This window comes from Cuculus canorus, chromosome 1 (assembly GCF_017976375.1).
Source record: "Cuculus canorus isolate bCucCan1 chromosome 1, bCucCan1.pri, whole genome shotgun sequence".
Taxonomy (NCBI): Eukaryota; Metazoa; Chordata; class Aves; order Cuculiformes; family Cuculidae; genus Cuculus; species Cuculus canorus.
Genome location: NC_071401.1, coordinates 45,802,434 through 45,815,380, shown reverse-complemented (window position 1 = coordinate 45,815,380; position 12,947 = coordinate 45,802,434). Strand labels below are relative to the sequence as shown.

The 12,947-nt window shown below is 43.2% G+C and overlaps 2 protein-coding genes across 2 annotated transcripts in view; one reads left to right on the top strand and one right to left on the bottom strand.

Moving 5' to 3' along the window:
• Positions 1-4,112, top strand: part of ANKRD42 (ankyrin repeat domain 42) — a 24,179-nt gene extending 20,067 nt beyond the window's left edge. The window contains exon 12 of the mRNA XM_009565141.2: positions 3,911-4,112. The gene's annotated coding sequence lies outside the window, so the exon portion shown is untranslated. The remainder of the gene's footprint in view (positions 1-3,910) is intronic.
• CCDC90B (coiled-coil domain containing 90B) lies at positions 35-12,947 on the bottom strand. The gene is made up of 9 exons (XM_054088823.1): positions 12,820-12,947; positions 9,649-9,768; positions 6,973-7,076; positions 4,778-4,879; positions 3,865-3,906; positions 3,644-3,715; positions 3,509-3,562; positions 2,602-2,716; positions 35-1,200 (listed from the first exon to the last, which is right to left on the bottom strand). The coding sequence occupies exons 1-9, from the start codon at positions 12,914-12,916 to the stop codon at positions 1,145-1,147; spliced, it is 762 nt and encodes a 253-aa protein (XP_053944798.1). The 5' UTR covers positions 12,917-12,947; the 3' UTR covers positions 35-1,144.

The following is a 12,947-nucleotide window of genomic DNA, read 5'->3' as shown; positions in this document are numbered from 1 at the left end:
GGCCTGCTCTTCCTGAAAAACTTAATCCAGGAAATTTTTTTTTTGTAATTATTATTTTATTAAAAGAATCAACCCAAGCATAAGCATTTGTACTCAACAAGATGTGACTCCTTCAGTCTTGGAAGGCATCCCACTGCTCTGCTCCATCTCGCAGCAAGAGCTGTGAAGTTCTTGCAGAGGGGTCATCATCAGAAGTCAGGAGAGCCAGTGTGTCCCTCAGGATCACAGAATAGTCTGGAGTCATTGTGTCCCACAGGATTACAGCACAGTCCACAGGAGCACGGAGAGCAGAGCAGAACGACCACCACCACAATAGCACCACCAAGATACTGATTATTTCCGTGTTACAAGATCCTATGCGCAGAAAATATGTGAGCGTTTACTGGAAACACTCTGCCCAGCCTGAAAGGAGGAGTTAAGAGCACTTATCTGGCCCAGTAAACACTAAGAGTGGAGGCATTTCCCCTTGGAAAGACAAAGTTCTCCCCTTCTGTTGAACTCTGGTGTTATTGCAAGAGATACTAAAAAACACCAATCTATTTTAGTTCAACATGAGACTACAAATTTATGTAAAACAGTTTTCAAGAAAAAGAGGGACTCTTTAGGAGAATGTGTTTACATATAAATAAAAAACTAAAGGACCAGGCTTAAATCCATCAGAAAAAAAAGGAACAGACTGAAGGCAAAAATCAAAATCCTCTATTTAAGATTAAGAGTAGATCTGCTGGAATCTGGCATTAGTAGTCCCACATGGGGAATAGTATTCCCATTTCCAGGGCATATCAAATGTTTACTATTTCCATTTCAAGAGGAGTTAAGAGTGAGAATGTTCCACTGAGAATGTCCCGAAAACAAAACTAATTCTAATACACATTAGGAAACATTTTTTGATTTAGCATAAGAAGGCCTTTGAAATAAGTACAGCATTCAGTAGAGGGCAATGAAATACTACAATCTGCCCACTTCCCTGCCTAGTTATTTTGATCTTTAGTGCTGCACATTCAGAAGACATTTCTAGCACACAGTAAGAATATCAAACCAAAAAGGTACCAAGGTTATCTACAGTGCAAACATGACCATCTAACTGACACTGCCTGGGTGGAATTTCCTCTGTCAGTGTTTGACGCAGTCATTCCATTTAGACCTATTTCCAGAACCTGTAAAATCCCAGTGCTATTGCTAAGCAAGTGAATACTGAAGCTGTTAAAAAAAAAAAAAAGAAAGAGAATAATTAGCTGAATGCTAAATTGTATCACCTTCTACATACAGAAATTAACTGCAAACAGGTGGAAGAATGGTAATGACTGTAAAGCAGAGCCTCCTCAGCTCCTGAATTGCTGCAGTAACTTTTATTTCTGTCACACATCTACTGGCAGCTGTAGTACAGGAGAGACGGCTGTACCAGCTCTGGCATCAGACATCAATAAAATGATACCCCACAGAATAAAATGGCAATGAACTCACAACCCATATCTGACCCAGTGTGAGGTTATCTGGGCAGCACCTCTGAAGGCTGAGTTGTTTTTCAGATTTGTTATGCTGCTGTTACAATCAGCATTCAAATAAAGCTAATTAGCATCCAATCATGTTTCCCTTTGAATCTGTCCTCACTTCCAAATACAATGCACTACTCTTTATCCAGCCCCCACACAACAAAAATGTCACTAGTTATGTATTCTTTGAGCAGATCAACTGAAATCATAGAATCACAGAATGGTTTGGGTTGGAAGGGACCTTAACGATCATCATCCAGTTCCACCCCCCCTACTATGGGCAGGGACATTTCTCACTGGATCAAGTTGCCCAAAGTCTCATCCAACCTGGCCTTGAACACCTCCAAGTTCGAGGCATCCATGATTTCTCTAGGCAACCTGGGACAGTGCCTCACCACACTCACAGGGAAGAATTTCTTCCTAATATCTGATGTAAATCTTCCCTCTTTCAGTGTAAACCTCTTCTCCCTTATCTTATATATACAATCCTTGATAGAGAGCCCCTCCCCAGCTTTCCTGTAGGCTCCTTTAAGTACTGGAAGGCAACTATAAGATCTCTCCGGAGCCTTCTCTTCTCCATGCTGAACAAGCCAAACAATCGGACTGGAATTTGTGCTGCTTGGCAGGGGAAATACTGTACTACCTCACTGAAACCATCTGCTTGTGGCAGGACAGAATTTGGTCAGAACTGCTCCCTCTCAGACTCGTCTGGAATGACAGCTACCTCTCAGGGCATATTACATGACCTCAGGATAACTTTTGTAGCAACTCTACCCCACCAGTGCCTGTCTTGCAGCAAGCAGAGGCACTTGTCAGACTAGACAAGGCATTTAGACTTTTGTCTTTGTTAAAAAAAATCATGTCCTTGTTCCTTCTAATTCCAGTTCTGGGCGCAATTCTAGTCCAAGTGCAGCAGTGTTTGCATGCTCCCAGTTCTTCTGTGCTCTGTGTCACCTTCCTTCCAGTTGCAGGGGGGATCTCCCCTACCCAGTCTGAGCTGTCTGCTGCTACACAACTGACTTCCTGAATTCACGCATCAGATATTCCTGAATATAACTGTGTACATCCAAAATGCAATACTGGCACTCACCCTCTGCCTATCACGTACCTGCCAAATAGCGTATGGTATCCAGTTTATTCGATTCCATCAGTGTTTTTAAGGAAGCTATTTCAGTGTCTATTTTATTACTGATTTCTGAGATAGCGCTGTTGGTTCTTGTATCCTGAAACATTAAAAGACAGCATATATCTGACAGTGATCTCTACCCCTTTCAACTTTGCAAAGCCAAATAAGAATGGCATCCTATCACGACCAAGAAACACATTTCCAACCTATCATTGAAGTAAAATATGTAACTGGTAAAAGCCTTTAGGAGACACAGAACACCATTTTATACAATCCAGGAAGAATACTAAAGAAAGAAACAGAAAAAGAGAAAATTCATATTATACAGACTTTTGTCTCTGATATGCTAGTGCCTCATAAAGGAGGCATTCTTCAGCATATCGGCAGGATCTCTAAATTTTTGCAAAACAAAGGTTTAAGCATTCACAAGCCATATCCAGAAAAGGGAGGAGATGCTGAAAATGGGACATGTCCATCTTCAGTCTCTTTGTCTTCAGGGCCTGCTAGCAACTTCAAGGACTTCCCCCACCTTGAAACACTTGCTTAGCTGTAGACATACAAACCACCCCTATGGGTAGAGCTGATCAGCCCATCTATCAGTGCTGGGAAGAAGCATGGCAGCGCACACCCCACCTGTAAGAGCCTGCACATTAGATATTGGGGAAATGAGAGATAAAGCTTGCACACCCTCTTCTGCCTGAGCAGTGTTCAGTGTGAATTTCAGCAACCCAGGTGATAAACATGTATGGCAGGTGCGAGTGAAACACTCCAGCCTTCCGCTTCACTACATTCAAAACTGTTACCTTTCACGACAGCTGGGGAGGTTACACACTGTATACAGTCTAACTGTGCCCTGCTAAACACAAAATCAGCTCTGTGCCATACTTGCCTTTTTATGAAACTCTGTAGTTGCTTCCATCAGTTTCCTCTCCTGATCTGTGAACTGTGGATAAAAAAACAAATCAGAATTGTAGTGATGGGAAACAAGATACATAACTAATAAGAGTATTTTCATAGACCTCACCATCTCTGTCACTCTGCTCCTTTCCAGGTTTATGTCCAACTTGCTGTCAGCTCGAATTTTACCAGTTTCATTCTTTAAAGCAAATAAAAATTATGAGAATATCTATTTAAAATTAACTAAATGATAACATAAAAATAACATAAAAATTAACTTAATGATAATGTAAAAATAAGTATTTCCTATCCCTCACAGGAGTGTGTAGGTACTTGCTGTTTACTTACCATTAGCTGCTGTTTCACTTGATCTAATTCAATTTTCATTTTCTAGGTGCAGAGGAGGAAAATAAAATACGATTTTACTAATTCAGAAAACTGCTGACCAAGTTAAATCACTCACGTAAGTCTTACCACCACATGCATGCAACTACTCTTCCATAATTTTTCTCCCCATGGAGCAATTAGTTCTTGATTAAACATCCTAACTGGTATGTTCAGTCTGTATAGCCATATACAATCTGCTGGGAATTTTCCTGCAAATAAAGGGGGTTTTTTATACAATGATGATCTTGTTATTCTGAGGCTAAAGACAGCAGAAAAATATCTAAACGCTGTCAAGTAAAGCCAAAATATGCCTCAATCACCAGATTAATTAAATGGTTAAGAAACAGCTGTCTGCTCTCCCTGATAATGGTGACAAGGCTGCACCAGAATCACCTTTAAATAAAAATACAGAAGATGATTCCAAGATGTGTAAATTCTTTTTTTCTTTACAGAAGAACTGAGCAAGTCTTATCACATAAAATACCACAGAATCATAGAACGGTTTGGGTTGGAAGGGACATTAAAGCCCATCCAGTTCCAATCCCTGTGCCATGGACACCTTCCACTCATCCAACCTGGCCTTCAACACCTCCAGGGATGGGTTATCCAATGCTTGTCTGGGCAACCTGTACCACTGCTTCCTCACCCTCACAGTAAAACATTTCTTTCTAATACCTCACCTAAATCTCCCCTCTTTCAGCTTAAAACTGTTACCCAAAAATATATCACAGATGCTGTAATATACAAACACTTAAACTCTGATAAGAAGTACCCATCACTACTTTTACATTTGTATTTTCTTCTGCTAAAATGCACAACAGGTATGACTCACATATTACACTTTAACCTTTTCATTTAAAATATGTATCAGTACCTCATTCTCTGCTCTCAAGTTTGCAAATTCACTTTTCTCCAGGATGACCATATCCTTTCGGATGGAATCCAAATGTGCCATGATCTGCTGCAAAGTTATTTCCTTAAAAACAATAAACCATGTCAGTGACTCAATTGCATGCCTTCTGGTAAATAAAGGAAAGATTTTTAGGTGTGAGTTATTAAATTGGCTACTGTAAAGAAAAAAAAAAAGGGGGGGAGGAGAAACTCCAACAGGGAAGTGACAGAAATGCAGAATTTTATAGCTGCAATTTGTTTGAAAGATTCAGGAGGTTTGGGTTTTGGGGTTTTTCTATTGCTTTAGACACTAACTCTGAATTTAAGCAACAAAGCCAGAATTAGTAATATGTACAAAAAGCTATGAAATGAGAGACCCAAAAGTTCAGGTTATGCCTTCATTCTCTTCCATTTTCACTGAACAGTTTTTAGTAGTCTGTGAAGCTTTAACTGTTGGTTTGAATCCAGATCCTAAGTAAGCACTACCATTTCTTGCCCACAAAGTCATCAGAAGTTTTTATTTTGGCAATTTTTTACGATGAAATTTGTCACCACCTCTGTTATTGAGAGAAAAAACAGCCATGCTACTTGACCAGTTTGCTGTGTCCAAATAGGTCCTCAAACATGAACTGTAATACCTACATTGAGGAGACACCTTAAAGCTTTGCTGGAGTGCAAGCTGAGGTGGTGTCCTGATCAGCAAAACCAGCTACTTTTATACCAACAACCAGACAATTCAGAGCCCACTTACTGTTCCAGAGGGCATGGAAACACCACAGATTAGATCCAGGTGGCTAAAATCTCTTCCTCCTAAATCAAAGCCGCTCTGTCCCACTCCACTGAATGGAAACAGTTCCTAGGCCTACACTTTCACATAAATCATGCCCAGGTTAGGGAGGCTGAGAGCTGGCACAGGGCAAAATCCAGCTACGGTGCTGCAGTGGACATCAATGTTTGTGCACACACCTGATGTCTACACTGTGGACATCAATGTTTGTGCACACACCTGAGCTGTGATCATCTTTTACAACAGATGGAGCATCAGAGGCTGAAATGCAGAATAAAATCATAGAATCGTGGAATGGTTTGGGTTGGAAGGGACCTTAAAGATCATCAAGTTCCAACCACCACTGCCATGGGCAGGGACACCTTCCACTGGATCAGGTTGCTCAAAGTCTCACCCAACCTGGCCTTGAGCACCTCCAGGGATGAGGCATCCACGACTTCGCTGGGAAATATGTGCCAGTGCCTCCCCACTCTCACCGGAAAACACTTCTTTCTAACATATAGTCTAAATCTCCCCTCTTTCAGCTTATAACTGTTCCCCCTTTTCCTATCTCTGCATCCCCTAACAAAGAGCTCTCCACCCCCAGCTTTCCTATAGGCCCCCTTTCAGTACTGGAAGGCTGCTATAAGATCTCCCTGTAGCCTTCTCTTCTCCATGCTGAACAAGCCCAACTCTCTCAGCCTGTCCTTGTATGGGAGGTGCTCCAGCCCTCATATCATTCTTGTGGCCTCCTATGGACTCGCTCTATAAGATCCACGTCCCTTCTGTGTTGAGGACTCCAGAACTGAACACGGTGCTCCAGGTGAGGTTCCATGAGAGTGGAGCAGAGGGTGAGAATCCTCTCCTTTGACCTGCTGGTCACACCCCTTTTGATACAGCCTAGAACATGGTTGGCTTTCAGAGAACAGATTCAATAAGGGAATAGTTGAAAATAAGGGAATAGTTTTAATAGTAGTTTTTAGTTCATGACTAGGAAAACAGGACAAACATAGTGAATTTCAGAAGAAAGCTGACATCTTTACTGAGATTCAATAAAAACACTGATGATTTTCTGGTATTTTAGATGGTCTCGTTATCTCTTGGGAACCTCTCCTTGAATCTCTCTTTCATCCTCAACCATTGTAAAGCACAGTTAAATGTTTGGTTTATCACAGAGCTTTTCAATAGCAAATTAAGCAATCTCTACATTACATTTATATATTGTGGCCGCATTTGGAAAACCCTCCTGTGAGAGGAAAGGTGTGAGATGTTGCTGCTCTTAATACCACCCTGAAACTTAGGAAAACCTATCCCAGTGAACTGCTTATAGTACTATGACAGTTTGAAAATATCAAATGTGAGCCATTATAGCTGTACAATGCTGTAGGCCCACACCACAGATTGCTTTTTACCTGCTGCGCCTGTGTAACCATATCCTTATAGACGGTGTCTAGGCTGACATTCGACAGGATCATCAGTGCCGATACAATGGTCTCGGCCTGTTCCTTCTGAAAGCCTAAAAGATGGATGATAAGTGAAGGTAATATTAGAAAGCTGGATGAAGAGAAGAGCAGGAAGGTACATAATAAACTGGGATCCTAACTACAGTGGCAAATTGGAAGTCACACAATTCATAGAATCACAGAATGTTTTGGGTTGAAAGGCAACTTACAGATCATCCAGTTCCACCCCACCTGCCATGGCCAGGGACACCTTCCACTGGATCAGGTTGCTTGAGACCTCATGCAACCTGGCCTTGAACACCTCCAGGGATGGGGCACCCAGATCTTCTCTGGGCAACCTGTGCCAGTGCCTCAATACCCTCACAGTAAATTCCTAAGAACTGACAGCAAGAAGCAAGTCACTGTGACTTTTAACTACAAAAACCACAGACTTAATGCTGCGAAAACCAGAAGCACATCAACTTTCAATAAATTGCAACAGTCTATGTGTGCAGGTGACAGGAGTACCAAACTTCTGTACAATGCATATTTGTTCATGCATTCATCAAAATTTTACTTCATAATAAACTTTGACAAATTTGTTAAAACCAAACTTACCTTGAGCTACAAAGCACACATTCTTTGGAATAATAATATTAAAGCGTAAGGCTGCATCAACTGAGATTGTTGCACACAGATATGAACACGTGTGAATCTAGATTTAAAACTGCTGCATGCATTGCCTGCAGGATGAATTCAAACTGGAATTTTTGCTTTCTGACGTTAAAAATTACACTTTGTCTATAGCTCAGTGCAACTCCAAGATGTGAAAGATGATGTGTGGTGAATAGTGGAAAAAAACAAGTGTCATTTTCACCATATGTGGTCTAGTGCCAAGGGATTTATTGCTACCAGTCTCACTGACGTGTTGTGCTTTGATTTGGGACTGTTCAGCCTGAGGAGGCTGAGGGTAGATCTCATTGCTCCCTAATGAGAGCAATGAGATCTCATAATTATCTGAAATGAGGTTGTAGTGGAGGTGGGTGTTCGTCTCTTCTCCCAAGAAACAAATGATAGGTGAGAAAAAACGGCCTGAAGTTGCACCAGGGGAGGTTTAGACTGGATATTAGAAAAAAATTCTTTACTGAAAGAGTGTTGAAGCACTTCAAGAAGCTGCCCAGGGGAACGGTAGAGTCTCCGGCCCTGGAGGGGTTAAAAAAATGTGTAGACGTGGCATTTCAGGACATGGTTTAGTAGGCGTGGTGGTGTTGGGCTGACAGTTGGACTTGTCAGGGAGGCCTTTTCCAACTTAATGATTCTATGGTTCTAATTGGTCCATTTTATCAAGTGGGATCAATCAACATCTTGTTGAAAAAAATGTTTGAGGTGAACTCTTTAGGGAAATATGCCGCTGCTCCCTGCTAAAATGCTGGTTTGTCAAGCTGCAGCATGGGTTTACATTAATGATAATGAAAAACGTGTGCATGCTTTGTGGCCGTTTCCTTCCCCTAAGAGGTGCAACAGGTCCTGGAATTTTAAAAGATAGTTGCTAGTCTGATGAAGATATCAGCTCAATGCTTAGCAGGGATCAATAAAGCAAACCAAAACCTTGGGAATTACTAAGGAAAGGAGCGGAGAACAAAACAGATACAACATGATGTCACTGTTCCAATCTGTGGGACATTTGGTTGTCAAATTATGCCAGCAGGTCTGTTCCCTCCGCTTTGAAGCAGAATGTAATAGCAGTTGAAAAGATTCACAGCAGGGCATCACAAATGACAGAAAGTATGGAAAAGCTACTGTCGAAGGAAAAAAATCAACAAGCTAGGATTCTTCTGTTTGGAAAAGAACAATGACAGAAGTTTACATAGTCAGGAGTAATATGAGAGATCAAACATTCATTCCCTCTTCCCACAAAAAAGCTGAGAGGGTATCAAATTATCCTTGCAGAAGGCAGGTTCTCCATAAAGCTGTGGTTGTCTGAAACTCCATGAGAAAGGATGTTTTGGGTACTAATCCATTTAGAGTGACCCAGGGGCTAAATAAGCTTGTGAAAAGAATTCCCTTGAAGGTTACTAAAACTCACACCTGACTCCAAATACCTCTAGGGTGAAACCAGCTGGAGGCTTGGGAATTACATGAGGCTGTGTCATCTACATCTGCCCTGTCCTGACACTCTTCCGCAGGCACTGATTCACAGTAGCTGTTGGGAGCCAGAACTCCAGGCTGGAAGGACCTTCCAGGCGGCTTCCGGCAACTACACTCATGAAATAACAGTGCAGGAATTCAGAACATATCACAGCACCACACTGCTGCAACTATTTCTAGTTAGAAGAAAACCCTTAAGTTACTACTAGCAGGCCAGTAGAAGGAACTTGTACTAAAGCTTCATTTTTGCTAGAAAACAGTTCGTTAACTGTTATTGTTACTAAACATTTGTTGAGTGTATGATGTTCCTTGGCTGGAAGATGCTGTATAGACTGCCTGTACTGTTTTGGAGGCATTGAACAGTACTGCCTGCTACTCCTTTCCCGGCCATCCTGGGAGACTGCCAAAACATTTTATAACGCCAAGTATTGGTACTGAGAGTACTCAAAGTTACGATACTTTAACTAAACATTTTCCTTTGAATTATTTATCACTCACCATGGGCTTCCAGATCCTGCACTAATGCGTGGGTATCAAAAGTTACCTTCCTCTGCTCCAAGGGAGTGATATCAACTCTTCTGACATCATATGACTTCCTAATGAGTGTGGCAGCAAAACCTGGAAGTGAACAACAGCTGCTTTAAACTTTACCCAATAGGTTTATCCGGCAATATTTTAATTTCTTTTGTCACAGCAAAGCTGCATGGAAGTTACAACAAAAAGCTGGGTCCTTTAAATAGTTTAGTTACAGCACAGATCGGAAACCACCACTGTTTTCCACAGGAACTCTACACTAACTAGGACTTGGACATTAACCTGAATTGCATTTGTGTAACCAGGGAGCTGTGCGACAGACAAGCATCCTTATACACCAAAAATAAACCCACCATAATCAATTGTTTTATAGTAGTTGAGAAACAACACTTAAATAATTCTCCTACTTTTTAAACCATCACCAGTTCTAACAAACTGCCAACCCCGGCAGGTTACATCATCCATCTGGTTCTTCACAGAATCCCTTGACCATGTTCCCTTCACCCTTTCTTCTGCGACTGTCAAGGAGAGCCTCATGAGTCAAGAGAAAGCTACATATTCTGGGTAGGAAGTTATGCAAATGTCACATTCAGAATTAATTTCTTGATTCTCCAGTAAAGTAACTGGGAAATTGGACACAATGTTTGCATCCAAGACCTCTGAGACAGGCATTAGTTAAAGATCTCTCCTATTTATGACAGGAATGCCTTCCAACAGATGTTTCATTGCTTCTCAACATTATTTCAGGCATATTTCTCCCTTTATCTTATCTTTGTGGGGCCTTGAATGTCACAGATTCTGTTCTGACAGATTCTTTACCATTTAAAAAGCCCTGTTACTTCTAAATCCATGCTCACTTGAAAGCTTTCTTGTGGCTAGCTCTCCGCCTTAACCACAATGTTGTTCTGTGCCTTGTCTAGGCCTTTACTCAGAAGCTTTATATCATTTAAACAACAGTGAAGGTATGTTGTGCCACTGCTAGATAAATCCAGCTACATGCTGCCTTTTATCTGCTGTAAGGAAGTGATTACAACTCAGTTGGCTGTGGTATCCAAACCAAAGTCTGTGTCAGATTTAAGATCTGGGAGACAAAGGGAAAAATCTGTGTTTTAAGTGCTTGAACACTGAATATCATGTATTCACAATCTCCCTGATTTTACTGTGAGAGTGGGGAGGCACTGTCACAGGTTGCCCAGAGAAATCATGGATGCCCCATCCCTGGAAGTGTTCAAGGCCAGGTTAGATGAGGCTTTGAGCAACCTGATCCAGTGGGAGGTGTACCTGCTCACGGCTGGGGGTTAGAACGGTATGGGCCTTAAATTCCCTTCCAACCCAAACCATACCATGATTCTATGATACAAAGTAACTAAACTTTACCGTGGAATAAAACAGTCTCTTTTCACTGAGCCAGAACAGCTTTTAAACACACAGCTCTTTGTCCCCTAAAGGTGTTAGTGGGTTTTTCTCATTGGATCGAACACAGGTCTCGCCTCAGCCTCCTCTTCCCCAGACTAAACAAACCCAGGTCCCTTCATAATCCCTGATGCTCCCATAATCCCTGTGGCTCTAGACCCCTCCCCAGCTTGATGCTCAGCTCTCAGCCACAAGCTGCCCTCCATCCTTGCTGTTCTCTTCCCAAGTCAGATTCCAGACAGAATCACAGAATGACCTGAGTTGGAAGGGACCCACAAGGATCACTGAGTCCAACTTCTATCCCTGCATAGGACAATCCCAAAATTTACACCAGGCATACGAGTGCAGTGTCCAAATACTTCTTAAGTATTGTTAGGCTTGGTACTGTTACTGCTTCCCTAGCGTGCCTGTTGCAGTGCTCCATCACCCTGAGTAAAAAACTTTCTCTTAATACCCAACCTAAACCTCCCTTGGCACATCTTCCTGCTGTTCCCTTCAGTCCTATCACTGGTCACCAGAGAGAAGAGAGAAGCTCCTCCTCCTTCCCTTGTGAGGAAGCAAAATATTGCTATGAGTCCCCCTCCCCGCCACAGTCTCTTATTCTAGAGGCTGAACAGACCAAGTGACTTCAGCAGCTCCTCAATCGACTTCCCCTCCACACCCTTCACCAACTTTGTAGCCCTCCTCTGGACACTCTTCAGTGGCTTTATATCCTTTTTGTACTGTGCCACCCAAAACTGCATACAACACTTCAGTTGGGGCTGCACCAGTGCAGATCAGAGCAGGACCTCCCTCAACCAGCTAACAGTGCCGTGCTTGATGCACCCCAGGGCACAGTTCACCCTCCTGGCTGCCAGGGCACACTGCTGGCTCACGTTCAACTTGACATCAACCAGAACCACCCAGATCTCTTTCTGCAGAGCTGCTCTCCAGCCTCTTGCTTCACAGTGTGTCCATACATCCAAGGAGGCTGTGCCCCAGGTACAAAACCCAGCACTTGCCCTTGCTAAACTCCATGCAACTAGCGATTACCCAGCTCTCCAATTTGTCCAGATCCCTCTATAGGCACTCTTGCCCTCAGGAGTCAAATATCAAGCGATCTTGGCATTTTGTGTGGGAGCCCCATGGTGCAGAGCGAGTATTATGAGGAGGACTATGATCAGAGGACTGGAGCACCTCTCATACAAAGACAGGCTGAGAGAGTTGGGCTTGTTCAGCCTGGAAAAGGTTCCAGAGAGACCTTCTACTACTTAAAGGGGGCCTACAGGAAAGCTGTGGAGGGGCTCTTGATGAGAGGATGCAGGGACAGGACAAGTGGGAATAGTCTTAAGCTGAAAGAGGGAAGATTTAGATTAGAAATTAGTGATTTTTTTTTTTCCTGTGAGGGTGGTGTTAAGTTTCACCCAGCTGGTAATTGCACAGCTCTCCAATTTGTCCAGATCGCGCCTTTATGGGCCTCACTGCTCCACCCGCCCCCAGGAGCTACGCCAGTGGCTGTCATAGAATCATAGAATGATTTTGGTTGGAAGGGACCTTAAAGATCATCTAGTTCCAACCCTCCTGCCATGGGCAGGGACATCCCACTGGATCACGCTGCCCAAGGTTCCATCCAGCCTTGCTGTCCCTGCCCCGTGCCTCGGGCCCGTTACAGGGAGCGGCTGCCGCTCCCCAGCACCGGCCCCACCATCGCTCACAGGCCTCCCGCGGCCACGGCGTTCTCACCTCTGCGAGGCAGGGGAGGCGGCGGGGCCCGGAGCGGGCGCGAGTGGGAGCGGCCAGCCCAAGCAAGGAAAGCTGCGCTGCGCCCGCTACCCCTCATCACGGAAGGCAGGTCACCACTTCCGGCCGCC